General features: G+C 40.4%; 1 protein-coding gene across 1 annotated transcript in view; it reads right to left on the bottom strand.

Moving 5' to 3' along the window:
* LOC101847730 (copine-3) overlaps window positions 1-14,282 on the bottom strand; it is an 18,445-nt gene extending 4,163 nt beyond the window's left edge. The window contains exons 1-13 of the mRNA XM_005099745.3: window positions 14,121-14,282; window positions 12,142-12,375; window positions 10,887-11,066; window positions 9,310-9,384; window positions 8,346-8,420; window positions 7,546-7,629; window positions 6,058-6,147; window positions 5,098-5,193; window positions 4,397-4,483; window positions 3,624-3,683; window positions 2,841-2,974; window positions 1,541-1,647; window positions 51-193 (exon numbers count right to left, since the gene is read on the bottom strand). Coding sequence (XP_005099802.1) covers window positions 51-193; window positions 1,541-1,647; window positions 2,841-2,974; window positions 3,624-3,683; window positions 4,397-4,483; window positions 5,098-5,193; window positions 6,058-6,147; window positions 7,546-7,629; window positions 8,346-8,420; window positions 9,310-9,384; window positions 10,887-11,066; window positions 12,142-12,300 — 1,290 coding nt within the window. The 5' untranslated portion in view covers window positions 12,301-12,375; window positions 14,121-14,282. The remainder of the gene's footprint in view (window positions 1-50; window positions 194-1,540; window positions 1,648-2,840; window positions 2,975-3,623; window positions 3,684-4,396; window positions 4,484-5,097; window positions 5,194-6,057; window positions 6,148-7,545; window positions 7,630-8,345; window positions 8,421-9,309; window positions 9,385-10,886; window positions 11,067-12,141; window positions 12,376-14,120) is intronic.
* Window positions 14,283-15,756: the final 1,474 nt, after the last annotated feature.

The following is a 15,756-nucleotide window of genomic DNA, read 5'->3' as shown; positions in this document are numbered from 1 at the left end:
CAGACACGAGCTCAGCGGGTCACAAACATTCACATTCCCCAAAAACCTACGTGGGCTCCTTTCTGAGGCTCCTCTTGCTGAGCCGCCTGCGCGAAGCGTGCCACGTGGTTGATGATGGGTGACACGATGGTGGGGCCGTACAGCTGAACGTACTGGATGCAGTTTGTGTACGCCGCCAGAACTCCATCGATGCCTGAGAGGGAAGACACACACGGGTTTCAAGTTCAGTCCGTTCTTTTGTTTTATTTTAGTAAGGTTTCGGTCAGCTGTTTTGTTTTGTTTTAGTAAGGTTTCAGTCAGCTGTTTTGTTTTGTTTTAGTAAGGTTTCAGTTAGAACATAAGTTTTGTTTTAGTAAGGTTTCAGTTAACTGTTTTGTTTTGTTTTCGTAAGGTTTTTTAAAGTTTTAGTAGAGGTTCTACCGCACTCGTAACTGCATAAGGTCATATGAGCGCCAGATGATTAGCAGTGTTACAAGAGAGTAACAAACATTAAAAAGAAGAATGGGAGATAAGGACGATAGATCTTTGATAGGAAAGAAGAAGCAATAAGGTTTTACGGCACTTGCAGCTGCATAAGGTCATATGAGCGCCAAGGGGTGGATGTCAACAGAGAAGTCAAAAATGGGGAAACAGGCTTACTCAGCTCACCTCTCTTGCCTCAACAACACAACGTCTGCTTAGACTATCAAGGCACCCCGGAAATAGCGGGTCACATGAGTGTGACAAACATACAAAAGAAGTAGAGGAAAAATGACAATAGTAAGGATGAGGAAAGAAAAAGCAGCAGTTCCCCCTGTGTTGTTCTGGCACAGTATGAGCAGGACATTGATATATCAGCCCAGATACAATTCTACTGTGCATAAGGACGTGTTAATGTCCCCCATTTGGAAATGGCCTAAAGACACTTCAGTCAGTGGCACAGCCCTGGTGCGGGTGGGGAAGTCATCTCTTTAGAATCTGTAATAAATCGCCAAATGCTGATCTTCAAACGCTTATTTAGAGAGGAAGAAAGAAAAGGCAACTCTATATAACTCTGTAAGGAAAAGTGCTTTACAATTTCATCGATAACAGTCAATTATCTAAAATCACACACTAGCATGGAAGCACGTCATTGCTGGTTGACACGTCGTTTATCATGGTGTCTAATGTGTTGTCATTTCACGTACCGGTATGTTACAGATACGCTGATCATCGTCGTGTCGTAAATCTTTATTATTATACACCTCACTTTTATATTCAGACACATACAGCAATGTATCTTTCAGAAAAAAAAACCCACCTGGGACATCACAATCACAACATCTAGATCTAGACAGACACTGAAAGCAGCAGGAGAGACACGACCGTACCGGTGAACGTACGCTTTATTACTGAAAATTCTCTTCTCTAAAATCTAGGACGATTGTATCTAAGACAACAATTACGTAACCAATTACGCGGCTTTGTTACGAGTTGCCAGTGGTTACCTGTTGCCAGGTTTCCTAATTACTAAGGCAATAAAGATGGTTCGCCTGATGGAAATGGACATTACACCACCTACCTGCACAATATGGGTTCTGAGGATTGAAGTTAATGGCAAATTCATGAGAAACTTGTCTAGCAGGGGGAATTTTTGCACCAAATCCAAGAGCTGGGAACATTTTGTCACTGGGGAAAAAAAGTATACAAAACTACACGTTACCACTTTACCACAGGAATCCATCCAGAAAGTTCACTAATACCTGAACTAAAAAACAAAATAGACAGCTTCCATATACAAAGTCAAAGAGATATCAGAATGGCTAACATCTCAAAATAACTTTAAAAACATTTTTAGCCTTCATATGATCTCGTGAGGAGAGTTAAGGCCAATTTCTTACAAATTTTATCTCTGAAACCAGGTGACCCTCACCCCCTTCATTCGCTAATATCTCAACTTGCATTCAAGACAAAAGGATATTTTTTTTTAATCCTCAGCAAAACAGATGAACAAGCTTTAAGATGATACCCATAACTCCACATGCCCAAAAATTGACGAGCACCCGATTCCACCGCACCGGGAGAGATATAAAATAATTTTTAATTTTGGGTTCTGTACATGTGAACAATTCAGCGACAAAAAATTAGATGGATAATAATAGACAGCATTTGTATAGTGCAAATCCCCGCTCAACAGCAAGCTCTATGCGCTTCACAATCTATACTATTACCCTAGCAGACCTGAGAGCATTCTGAAACAACCCCAACTTCCTAGGAAGCATACAGTGCAAGCAGTCATTTATAGGCACTAAAACACTTACATACTGACAAGATCTTTCGTTGTCTATGGCCGGGTACCCATTCCCACCTGGGTGAAGTGAGGAAAATTTGTGTAAAGTGCCTTTCCCAAGGACACAAATTCTGGCCCGCGGCTCAAACTCCCGAACCAGCAACCTCATGATTACGAGTCCGGTAGCCTAAATACTAGGCCACCGACACCGACAGTTTTCTGCGTTACGTACCTGTCATAATCCTGACACACTGACACACTTCTAGATGCATTGTGTACCTGTCATAATCCTAACAGACTTCTAGATGTGTTGTGTACCTGTAATAATCCTAACACACTGACACACTCGTAGATGCGTAGCGTACCTGTCATAATCCTAACACATTGACACACTTATATGAGTGTTTGCGTACTGTCATAATCCTGACACACTCCTAGATGTGTCACCTACCTGTCATAATCCTGACACATTTCTAGATGCATTGCGTACCTGTCATAATCCTGACACACTGACAAACGTCAAGATGCATTGCGTACCTGTCATAATCCTGATACATTGACACACTGACACACTCCTAGATGCGCTGCGTACCTGTCATAATCCTGACACACGTCTCCCACAGCTCTGATGGCCCCCATGTACTCGTTGGGCTGGTACGGGTTGATGTAGTGCAGGGACGTAGACTGGGATGGGTTACCGTTGGAAGCTGTGAAGTCTATGCCCACCTAGAAAAATGAAGAATAATAGATAGCATTCTTTTTTCAATCCTTTTTAGTAGGTTTTACGGCGCTCGCAACAGCATAAGGTCATATGAGTGCCAGAAGATTAGAGGTGTTACAAGGGAGTAACATACATTTAAAAAAAGGAGGGGAGATAAAGACGATAGATGTTTGATAGGAAAGAAGGAGCAAACCACATCAGAGCACCCACCAACCACCCACAGACAGCATTTGTAATAATAATAATAAATGACATTTATATAGCGCTCAACCCCGATTAAAGTACATAGGCTGTGAGCACTTTTCAATACAATACAATGTACTACAGTAACATAAAACGTTGTGTTCTGACTAAAAGAAAATCACACCTAATATTTATCTCATTAATTTAAAAACGGAAAGGACTTCAGCTGACATTTGAAAGCATCAAAAGATTTGTACAGCGCAAAGCCCCGCTCAACAGCAAGCTCTATGCGCTTCACAATCTATTCTATTACCCCAGCAGACCTGAGAGCATTCTGAAACAACTTCAACTTCCTGGGTAGCATACAGTGCAAGCGGCCATTTATAGGCGTTGAAACACTAACATACTGACAAGATCTTTCGCTGTCTATGGCCGGGTACCCATTCCCACCTGGATGAAATGAGGACTTACTGTGAAATTGACCTGCATTCCACCAAAGATGTACTCCAGGAAAGTATGCTCTTTGACAATCTGAGGGGAGGGAAAAATGGATTCTGTTTAGTTAGTTTTAGTAAGAGTTTTACAGCACTTGCAACATAATAAGGTCATATAAGTGCCGAAGATTAGAGGTGTTACAAGAGAGTAACAACCACAAAAAAGAAGGAGAGGAGAGATCAGGACGATAGATGTTTGATAGGAAAAAAGAAGCAAACCACACCAGAGCACCCACCAACCACCCACAAAATATATTCATTCAGAGTTCAATGACTTAACTCTTTCACTACCGGGGGGGTGGGGGGTTTTCCCCACCTGGACCGGGCCCTATCTGGGACCTACTTTCTCATTCTGCTTCCCCTCAGACAAATTATAGATTTTTTTTAGGTCAATATTTTCAATATTAGCCGCACGTATAATATATAAAAATCTCTCTCTCTCTCCTCTCTCTCTCTCTCTCTCTCACTCTCTCTGTCTCTCTCTCTCTGTCTCTCTCTCTCTCCCTCCCTCCATCTCCCTCCCCCCTCCCCGTCTCACTCCCTCCCTCCCTCCTCTCTCTCTCTCTCTCTCTCTCTCTCTCTCTCTCTCTCTCTCTCTCTCTCTCTCTCTCTCTCTCTCTCTCTCTCTCTCCCCTCCATCTCTCTCTCTCCCCTCCCCCTGTCTCTCTCTCCCCTCCCCCCCCTACCCGTCTCCCTCTCTCTCCCTCTGTCCCTCCTTCCCTCCCTCCCTCCCACTGGCTACTCACTCACCTTGCAGGAAGAGATGAAGATCAGACCTGAGTTCGAGTAATTTTTCTTCTTTGCCTTCTTGGAAGGATTGATGCAGGGAAAGGAAACCTGGGTAGAAAAAAAAAAAAGGAACATCAGGACCTCTAGTCGAGGTTTTTCGGCGTTCACAACATCTTAAGGTCATATGAGCGCCAGAAGATTAGAAGTGTTACAAGAGAGTAACAAACATAAAACAAAAGGAAGGGGGGATAAGGACGATAGATGTTCGATAGGAAAGAAGAAGCAAACCACACCAGAGTACCCGCCAACCACACACCATCAGGACCTGAAAATACCAAATGTACTTTTCTACAAATAAAGTCAAATAACATTTCCCCACACATGGGCCTCTAAAACGACTCAAACAGTCAATTGCTTCAGTTTATGAGCAAACAAATTAACAATTTATCTTTTTTAGCTTTAGTGTGTGTCTTGCGGCACTTGCAACACAATAAGGTCATATAAGTGCAGAAGATTAGAGGAGTTACAAGAGAGTAACAAACATTTTAAAAAAGAGGAGAGATAAAGACGATAGATGTTTGATAGGAAAGAAGAAGCAAACCACACCAGAGCACCCGCCAACCACCCACACAATTTATCTTGGACGTTTTTTCTAAAATAACGTTTGGCCAAACAAAACACAATCCCAACTTTTAAAGAGCAAAGGTCATCAAGATAGTCACCTCGCCCCCCGCAGCTTTCATCATGTCATCCAGATTTGTGGTGAAGCCTCCGATGTAGTCGTGGGTCCCATCACTGTCCCAGTCATAGCAGTCAATCTGGGGACAAATTGTTCTGTTTGTTTCACTAAAGATTTTTAATTTTAGTAAGAGTTTTACGGCACTTGCAATACAATAAGGTCATATAAGTGCCGAAAAATAGATGTGTTACAAGAGAGTAACAAACACAAAAAGCATGGAGGAGAGAAAAGGACGGTAGATGTTTGATAGGAAAGAAGGAGCAAACCACACCAGAGCGCCTGCCAACCGCCCATAGTAGAGGATTTGCGGTGCTCGCAACTGCATAAGGTCATATAAGCGGGCGGGACACAGTAAACTTTTTTAGTTGGAAGGAAAGTTTGAAATTTGCCCGGTTGGCGGCCGAAGCCTACTCTTATAGATTTTAGACCAACACGTTGCACACGGGACCTACGAGATTTTTCGCCTTTGTCTGAGAAGGCTAGGTGTAGATCTTTCCTACCAGACGTTTAGGGGTGTGGCAGAAAGGCAGCAGTAAGACGGAACCAAGGAGTAGCAGTAGAAAGGCAGAAAGAAAGAGTCAGGAGCCCAGAGGAGGGGGCAAAGGGGGAAAGGGGGTGGGGGCAGAAAGTGGAGACGAAAGCAGATGACAGAACACAGCTGTTGTTGTTAGCGATCCAGACAGAACACAGCTAGAGAGCAGGAAAGGAGGTGAAAAGAGACAATTTGAGAGCAGAAAATTTTTCGGTCGCTACCTGGATTCAAACGCGGGACCTTTGAATGAGAGGCGAACACCTTAACCACTAGGCCACGAGAGCCCCTGGTGTGTAACTGAGCACAGCTTTTGGTCCATAGTTTCTCAAAGTCAAGAATGTGTAGATTGTCCAAGGGAATCCTTTTGTTGGGACAATAATTAACTAAATTAATAAACTAATTCTCACCAACCTTAATGGGTTGCATCTTATTGCCAGCACACAGGCTCTGAACGGAGAGACTCACAGTTCTCCAAGTTGGGTTGAGATTATTTTTCACCACCTGTGGTAAAATAATGAAGACATAATCATAATGACATGAAGAAAAAGAAGAAGCGGAAGAAGAAGAAGCGGAAGAAGAAGAAGAAAAAGAAGAAGAAGAAGAAGAAGAAGAAGAAGAAGAAGAAGAAGAAGAAGAAGAAGAAGAAGAAGAAGAAGAAGAAGAAGAAGAAGAAGAAGAAGAAGAAGAAGAGGAGGAGCAGGAGGAGGAGGAGGAGGAGGAGGAGGAGGAGGAGGAGGAGGAGGAGGAGGAGGAGGAAAAAGAAGAAGAAGAAGAAGAAAAGGAAGAGGAAGAAGAAGAAAAAGAAGAAGAAGAAGAAGAAAAAGAAGAATTACTTTAACAATCCCAATAGTTACAATACTGCTACTGAGTACTACTTCTACAAGAATTTTTTTTTTTTTTTTAAAATTAATATATGAATATTGATGACAATAACGACTACAATGATTACTGCTACATTTGCTTTACACCTAACCATAATACACCTGACCACAATAGTGAATAGCAACTCCTCACACCTTTGAGGTAATGCTCTCCCTTGCAACATACCGTTTGCTGCTCTTTAGAGTATGTATCTTTATAACTCCAAAGGTCTTGTAATTAAATTCCTGCATGTCATTGAACGATGCATTTGATGTGAATGTACATTTTGTCAGCTTCACTTCTCTTTTCATATTGAATTTTAATGAGAGTAATATATAATTTAGATATTTTATGTATACCTGCGTGCGTTTTTACGGTCCTGTACAGCCAAGAAAGAATTCCCTCTGGGATAATAAAGTATTATCTTATCTTGTCTTATCTTATCTTATCTTCTTATACCATCATTTACAGGTCAGGCAAGCCATTGCATTTGTACACAATATGTGAGGCATCGTGGTGAATCAGAAATCAGGCGCTCGTCACAATAATTAAATCAAAGAAATCTGCATTATACCGTATGGCAATTTTTTTTTAATTTTCGTTTTTTGGCTTACCACCTTTTATGCCCTTTCGAAAATACATTTCTGTGTGGGTTTTTACCAAAAAAACGTCGATTAAACGCACAAAAATGATAACTTGTCACTTTCCGAGTATTCTCAAGCTTTGGAAATCACAAAACTTTGACGGCCATTTTTTCGCTAGTATCATTTCTGAAACCAGGCGACCCCCATCTTCTTCAATGCAAATACCTCGACTTCAGCTCAAGATAGAAGGGTAGTTTTTGCATCGAAAGCAAGATAAATGAACAAGCTGATGATACCAATAACTCCACATGCCCAAAAATTGACGAGCGTCTGATTCCACCACGACGTGACACGCATATATGCCAGCATCCAAACAGTACAGCTTGTACACTGTACCTCTTGCTTTAATAAAGGGAATAATCTTTCTTTTTTTTAAAAATCATTTTAAACTTACCTCTGTCCTGTGAATAATCTGCCAACCCCCATCGATGGTCGGCTTTTGAATTTCAAGATAAGGATCTGATTTGCCCATAAAGTCCTGTTGACAAAAAAAAACAAAAAAACATGGAAAATCAAGGGAGCTGACTGAACTGAACGACATTTCATTGTTATTTTGACATTGTGAAGTAGTGAAAAGAATTACCCGAAAAACACACACTCCTCCAAAGGCGATTGTGAATGTCTCACATTTGCTGGGCCTCTTTCCTTTTTATTGATTTATTGGAAAAGTTTTACGCTGTCATCAACACAGTTTAGATCATCTACGAGGTGGGCTGCTTCTGCCCTAACTGTGAGGTAGCACCTAAGGAAGGTGAAAGTGAAAAGCACTCTCTAGTCACCAACACAAAGAGAGTGTGTCTTAAAGATTTACCTAAACCAATGTTTAAAGGTCGTTGTTGTTGTTGTTCTTAGCGATCCAGTAGCATTTGAGCATTAACTCTTTTGCATGATGCCATTCTGTAATAGCTGCATGTTCTAATTGTTGTCTTGAGGAGTAGAGGCAGTTAGAAATGTGGGGTAGCTTGGGAAGAAAACATCCCCTCAAATCGGTTAGTTTTCTACAGAAGAACAGACGATGTTCCGCTGTCTCTGAGGGGTAGTCACATAGTGGGCAGGCAGCGGACTGCTTTACTCTTATTTGGTTGAGATGTTGATTGAGGGGTGCATGAAAGTTTAAAGGTCACAAATGTGAAAATATCTACAGAATTCTTGAACATACAGATTTTATCATTTGTGACAAGGAAAAGAACTCACTTTGTTGTCGAGTTTTTTCGCTCGAAATGAAATTTGCACCATCTCTCCACCCTCCTGTACCTCCTCTGTTCGCACCTGCAAACACAAGAGAAGTTTTAGTTTTCATAAGAGTTTTACGGCGCTCGCAACACAATAAGGTCATATAAGTGCCGAAGATTAGAGGTGTTACAAGAGAGTAACAAACACAAAAAAGAAGGAGGAGAGATAAGGACGATAGATGTTTGATATGAAAGAAGTAGCAAACCACACCAGAGCACCTGCCAAGCACCCAAAAACACATGAAAAAAACACAAAATATGAGACTTGCAAATACAATATTGGTGGCAAAATGTAGGCAGGCATAACCCCACCTGTTCAATTCAAGAAAGATATTAGCGGAAACACACAATGTTCTTCGTGGTATTAAAAAGACAGCATTTTAAAAATGGTAGTTGAACGTAAGTACCCCTGATGAGAGATGCCAGAAAAGAGCAACCAAACTAGAAGGCTTGGCATGTCTTTGTAAAGAACACAGAAAAACACCCGCAAATTCGACAATAACAATGACAATATTTATTCACCTCACAGGGGGAAATTTGTCTTGGTTGTTAAAAATGGCAGTAGACGTTACAAAAGTTAGGTGCACTCACGCATACGCACAACAAGACAGGACATTAGTAATCTCTCTCTCTCTCTCTCTCTCTCTCTCTCTCTCTCTCTCTCTCTCTCTCTCTTTCCCTCTTTCTCTCTCTCTCTCCCTCTCTCTCCCCTCTTTCTCTCTCTCTCTCCCTCTCTCCCTCTCTCTCTCTCTCTCTCTCTCTCTCTCTCTCTCTCTCTCTCTCTCTCTCTCTCTCTCTCTCTCTCTCTCTCTCTCTCTCTCTCTCTCTCTCTCTCTCTCTGTTTCACTTGTACCACTGTGTGTTCAGTAACCACACTGCAGTTGGTACAATTCCTTACAGCAGAGGATTTTACAGCAAGAACTTACAGTGATAATGCCCTGTCCTGCCTTTTTTCCATTTTTCAGCAACAGCGGTTTTGTGTATGGGCTATTTGATACCAGCTGAAAGAGATAGGGAAACACACAAAATTGTTAGTAGAAAGGAAAAAGTCTCTGATGCAATTGTACCATGGCAACAATTGACAGAAACAATTTACAATTTTAAAAAAACGTCTCAATGCAAAATAAAGGCATTGATGATGATGAATATCTATAACTATACAATGAGAACTAAAAGCTTCACGTTTTCATACCAATACCACTTGAATGACCCCAAATAATCTCCAGAAATGAAAATTTCCCCTTTGTCGGAAATGTAGTGTATCTCTGTTCTTGATCTCAAAGTGTTTTAAACAAAAGATCATAAGCCACTCTAGATTCACAGTCACAGTACTTTGATTTTAAAAGTACATACAACATACAAATATGGATTTGCTATCAATAAAGATGAGAAAGAAAAAAATTCCTCTCCCTTAGTACAGTTGGACCTGCTCTAATAGCTGTCCCCATTGGTTTATGCAAGACAAATTCTGAAATTATGCAAAACTGAGCCCAAAAATGTGAAATTATGCGATTCTGTCAATTTCAACAAAGAATGTTAGAGGAAAATAATCAGAAATTAGGCAAAAAATGATCAAATTTTGCTAAATTATGCGGGGTGCATAAAACCACGGGGACAGTAATAGCCACCAGTCCAAGATAATCACCAGTACAAACAACCACTTCTCGGTCTGCCTTTTGGAAATATGTGGCACGACAAGGTGGAATCAGGCGTTTGTGAATTTTTGGACATGTAGACTTATTGATATCTCTTTAAAGCCTGTTCATTTGCCTGGCTTTCGGTGAAAATAATATCCATCTATCATGAATAGAAGTCGAGATATTTGCATTTGAAGGGGGTGGGGTCGCCTGGATTCAGAGGTAAAATTAGCGAGAAAATGGCCACCACAGTTTGGCGACTTCCAAAGCTTGACAGTCCTTAGAAACTGCAAATTTACATTTTCGTGCCTTAAATCAACATTTTTCAATAAAAATCCAAACAGAAATGTGTTTTTAAATGGACCTTAAAGGTGTTTGAGTCGAAAAAACAAAAATTATGTAAAAATTGCCAAACGGAGAGAAAAATGACAGTCTCTAAGATTTCATTATTTTGAAGAGCGCATGATTTCCCCACTCTGCCAACACAAAAAATCAAGGACGGGAGATAAAGACGATAGATGTTTGATAAGAAAGAAGAAGCAAACCATACCAGAGCACCCGCCAAACACCCACTTTACTCATTTGGAAAGAACAGTATTTTATAAGCATTATGTATGTCTCCATGTCAAGCACAATTAAGAGACAAATTTTAATCTAGAAGCCTCTTATTGACTTTCTTTACTATTCTGCCACAAGACAATTTCACATTGGTGTGTTAGTGTTGTTTCATAATCAACTAAATGGAAGTTAGTTCTGCCCCCTAAAAGAATCATAAAGCATGAAATGTACACATAGAGACACAACTTCTGAAAGATTGTTCAAAATTATGATTTTGTTATTTTAAGGGCGTATTTTGTCCTTATTACCTGTCCAAGGGTACATTCGACTGCTCCAAGGAAGTCATCATCGGACAAGGAAGGGGTAGAGTTATCCACATCATAAACTGCAAGTTTTATCTTTTGAACCTCTTCAAAGAAGTAATCAACACGTAGTGCTTTAGCAAACTTAGGATCCAAGCAATTCTGCACATTTTCAGTGCGTGCAATCTGAAAGAAGAAAGTCAAATATTAAATTTGAAAAACCTGAACAAAAAGTATCAGGTCAGAACCAACATTGCTTAGTATTCAATTCAGAAACATTATAACACTTAATAACAGCAATTTTTGCTTTTACACCATGTAAGACAATCATTTTGCCTCTGTTAAATAGGTATGGACAACCATGTAATCAGAAAGTTTTAGTTTTAGAAAGTGTTTTACAGCACTTGCAACACAATAAGGTCATATGAGTGCCAAAGATTAGAAGTGTTACAAGAGAGTAACAAACACAAAAAAGAAGGAGGGGAGATAAAGACGACATGTTCGATAGGAAAGAAGAAGCAAACCACACCAGAGCACCCGCCAACCACCCATGTAATCAAAAAGCACTAGTAAAAGACAAAAGGAAAAGCACATCAAGCCTTTGAAAATGAGAGAAAAAAAACAAACAAAGTCATTACAATCTCCAGTGACATTTATTTTAGAATTACAAATCTATTAAAAATTTATATATATAGATTTATCTATCACTTTGAAATAATTTTCATATGTGAAGCAGCGTGGTGAGATCAGGCGCTCGTCAAAATAATCAATGTGATGAAACTGGCATTTTTCCGCAGGTTTATGAATTTTTATTGAATTTGGGGGAGCTCAAAACCTTTTATGCCCATTAAAGAACGCATTTGAATGTGGATTTTACTGAGAATAAAAAAGTTGAATAAAGGCAGAAAAAATGTAATTTTTCAGTTTCCATATACTCTCAAGCTAAGGAAATAACTCATCTTTGACAGCGATTTTCTCACTAATTTTACCTCTGAAACCAGGTGACCCCCACCTCCTTCATTCGTAAATATGATCTCAACTTGCATTCAAGATAAATGATTTTTTTTTCATCCAAAGCAAGAAAAATGAACAAGCTCTAAAAGACGATATCAAATGGCTGTACATGCCCAAAAATTGACGAGAGCCTGATTCCACCATGTCGCGACACATATACAATTGCGAGTGTCCCACACACATTGAATTTGAAATACCATCCACCGCCACATACTAATCAAATGCTACTTGTGAAAAAAAATATTACCTCAACAAGATGACCGCCTTTCCTCGACATGTACAAAACAGCACAGGGATCAGACTTGGACATGACATCTTTGTTCAGCAAGTTTTTACATTCCACGTACAGGTTCACTCGCGACAGGCATTCATCAGCTGCCCGAGGAACAGGCCCTGGGTATGCCATGATGCAGGTGACCAATCAACGACAGAACCACTTGAAAGTGTACTTTTTTAACTTACAACACAGGATCAGGTGCAACTGTGGAGAATAGAAAATGAAAATTTATATAAAAAATATATAAAAACACACTGTAAATGAAGAGCTGGAGATCCTAAACATTCTCATGTTTAATTCCCTTCTTCTTCTTCCTCGTTCTCGAATTTTAATTACAAAAAGCCAAAGATTTTGAAAGTAGCTATAACATAATAGATGCACTTGAGATGAAATCCCACTGGAGATATCCCCCACTAGAAGTTAATTAAAACACTTCACATTGTGACACTTCAAGTAAGCCTACAGTTATTTCATAATTTATTAACTATAGGAGTGTACATACATTGTTGTGGATACTTGGCCTCATTTCTTTACATAGAAAACCTTCCTGGCAACCTGGCTGGTGGGGGAGGTAAATCGAGATCTGCTCGATACACGAAGTTCTCGAGCAAAGAAAGCTCACGTGAGCTTACATGTATAGTCAGTCACTCACAACCTGTCACGAACAGTCAGTAACGAGAAAGAGACGGTCAAGTAAACTTTGAGCCGAAAGGCAGTCTCTTTTATTCAGGGAGAAACAGAGCCAAAGTCAACTCGCAATACGGAAAATCAACTACTCTTGTTTCAAACTAAATAAAAGGTATTTGTTGTTCAACGTAGGAGTTCGTCTTTATTACATCAAGATATTCGTCTGAATATTTGGTAGTGTGTGTTCCGTAATAAATATAAAAGTCCACACCTAGAATTGTATCATCAGGAGAAGCTGGACATAATTCGTCCACTTTATAAATGATACAAATATTTTACAGGAAGAGACATTGTAAAAATTTGCAGTCTTAGTTTTATATTCTCCCAAAAATTAGCAGAAACAAAAGAAAAAGCATCAGAAAACAAACAGCTTCTATTCATAAAAAAGCTATTTCCAATCGTCACTCTCATGTGTGAACATCACATCACGATATTCTAAGTGAGTACGATTTGAAAAGTTGAGGCTAGTGGCAGTGGGGGGGTTATGGTTATGGTGGTGAGGGTGGGGGTGCAGCCCGCCAAATAAAATACTATTTTTGAATTTGAGAAAGTTATATATTTTCTTAACTGATTTTAAAAATTACCTCCCAGTGCCATACAGTACCGATACTTTAAAATACATTAAATAAATTATAAAAGTGAATCATCTGGGCTTTCTCACAAATTTTCACTAAACTATACACGACACAACACCGACTACAGACAGTATTCTGAGTATTCTCTAGTTCACTTCGACTTCGTCTTCATCATGCATGATGGCTGTTAACAGTTGAAATAGAGGCAACTCTACTTTTCTTGGATCTTAGTTAAAAGTAAAATTGTACATTCCCTAAAACTAATGCCATTTTCCATGTACTGGTAAACCTAAACATCTGGCTGGATAGTTGCCTTTTCTCTGCATTACTATATTTACAATAGGATAGGTGAATACATTGATTTGGTGGCCCCTACTTCCTACTAAAACAAGCCCCAAAAAAGAGTTGAAGGGTTTGGCCTAATTTGTCACATCTAAATTTGAATTTAACAGCATGAATAAAATAGATGCAAGAATATACAACATACATGTCCAAACTAAAGGCAAATATGTGAAGCAGAACAATAGTATATCAAATGCCAACATTATTATTATGCAGCCAGGGGCTACAGTTACGGCAATTGGCAGGGAACCCTGGGTTGCTGCGCTTGTTCAGTTGGCTGAGTTGGTGCTGGCAAACATCATTAGACCCACTTGGAACCCACTACGTGAAAGGAAAATCTCTTACCGACAGATAATAAAATGGGGACCTTAAAATTCTTGTTAGGACATCGGGTAGAGGTGAAAAGCAATACTTTTTTAACGTACAGTAAGACTATTTCTTGACAGTTGCTAATAATTTGATTGGCATCAGTAACAAGGCGGAAGTAAACAATCACTATTCACAATCAATGCAGCGGCGTGTTCTCGCCACCAAAGTATAGAGTCAAACAAGCCGTCCATTGTGTCGTCTTCTAGCATTCTCAGTCTCAGTTCTGAAGGAGCGCGCACAAAATTTTTAATAAGGAACAAAAATATAATAATAATATTACTATGTACATGCTATTATTTTGCAAGGACAGAAAAGGGAGGGGTGATATCTTCAGAGGATATTCTGTAGTGCACCCTAGATAACATTTTATCGCCAGATAACTTTGTATGGCAACACATTCGTATGTGTCTTTGTAAGTGGTTCGTGTGTGAAATGTATCGGAGCAAGCAGTGCACTCAATTCGCTTGTGCGTGTGCGCTTGAACGTGTTTATTTGTGAGTGTGTGGTTGTGTGTGTGTGTGTCTGTCTGTCGGACTGTCTGTGCGCGCACGAGCGTGTGTGTGTGAGAGAGAGAGAGAGAGAGTGCGTGCGCGCGCGTGTGTGTGTGTGTGTGTGTGTGTGTGTGTGCGTGTATGCGTGTGCGTGTCTGTACGAATGAGAAGGGGGGGCACAAAAAGTCGGAGTCACTCTCTCTCTCTCTCTCTCTCTCTCTCTCTCTCTCTCTCTCTCTCTCTCTCTCTCTCTCTCTCTTTATCTATCTATCTATCTATCTATTTATCTATCTATTTATCTATCTATCTGTTTCTCTCTCTCTCTCTGTGTTTCTCTCTCTCTCGCTCTCTCTCTCTCTCGCTCTCTCTCTCTCTCTCTCTCTCTCTCTCTCACTCACTCACTCTCTCTCTCTCTCTCAAATTGTCTTCTTTCACCTCCTTTCCTGCTCTCTTGCAATGTTCTGTCGTCTGCATTCGTCTCCACTTTCTGCCCCCACCCCCTCACCTCCTTTGCCCCCTCCTCTGGGCTCCTGCATGACTCTTTCTGCCGCCTTTCTACTGCTTCTCCTTGGCTCCTTCTTACTGCTGTCTTTCAGCCACACCCCTGATGTTCTGGTGGGAAAGATCTACCCCTAGCCTTCTCAGACAAGGGCGAAAAATCTCGGAGGTCCCGTGTACAAGTTGTGCACGTTGAAGAACCCTTCGTGGTCTAAAATCGATATGAGAAGGCTTCGGCCACCACCCGAGCAAAATTCAAAATTTCCTACCAACTGAAAATGTTAATGTGTCCAGCGCGCTCGTATGACCCAATGCAGTTGCAAGCGCCGTAAAACACTTACAATTTAAAAAAAACAAAAAACAACTGGAGTAGCAGCTCCCCCAGAAAGGCGCTCTGTTCACGCAGTTGGTATCATGCTGCACTACAACAGAGCCAATCCGTGGTTCAAATTTAAGACTGTGCGTGAGTGGTTGGCGGATGCTCTGGTATGGTTTGCTCCTTCTTTCCAATCAAACATATTATATCGTCCTTATCTCCCTTTCTTCTTTTTTTATGTTTGTTACTCTGTTTCCCGGGTGCCTTGAGAGTCGAAGCAGATTTTGTGCTTTTGAAGCTCGTCTTG

Source organism: Aplysia californica, unplaced genomic scaffold (assembly GCF_000002075.1).
Source record: "Aplysia californica isolate F4 #8 unplaced genomic scaffold, AplCal3.0 scaffold00224, whole genome shotgun sequence".
NCBI lineage: Eukaryota > Metazoa > Mollusca > Gastropoda > Aplysiida > Aplysiidae > Aplysia > Aplysia californica.
The sequence above is the reverse complement of the archived record's forward strand: the minus strand, read 5'-3'. Positions and strand labels throughout refer to the sequence as shown.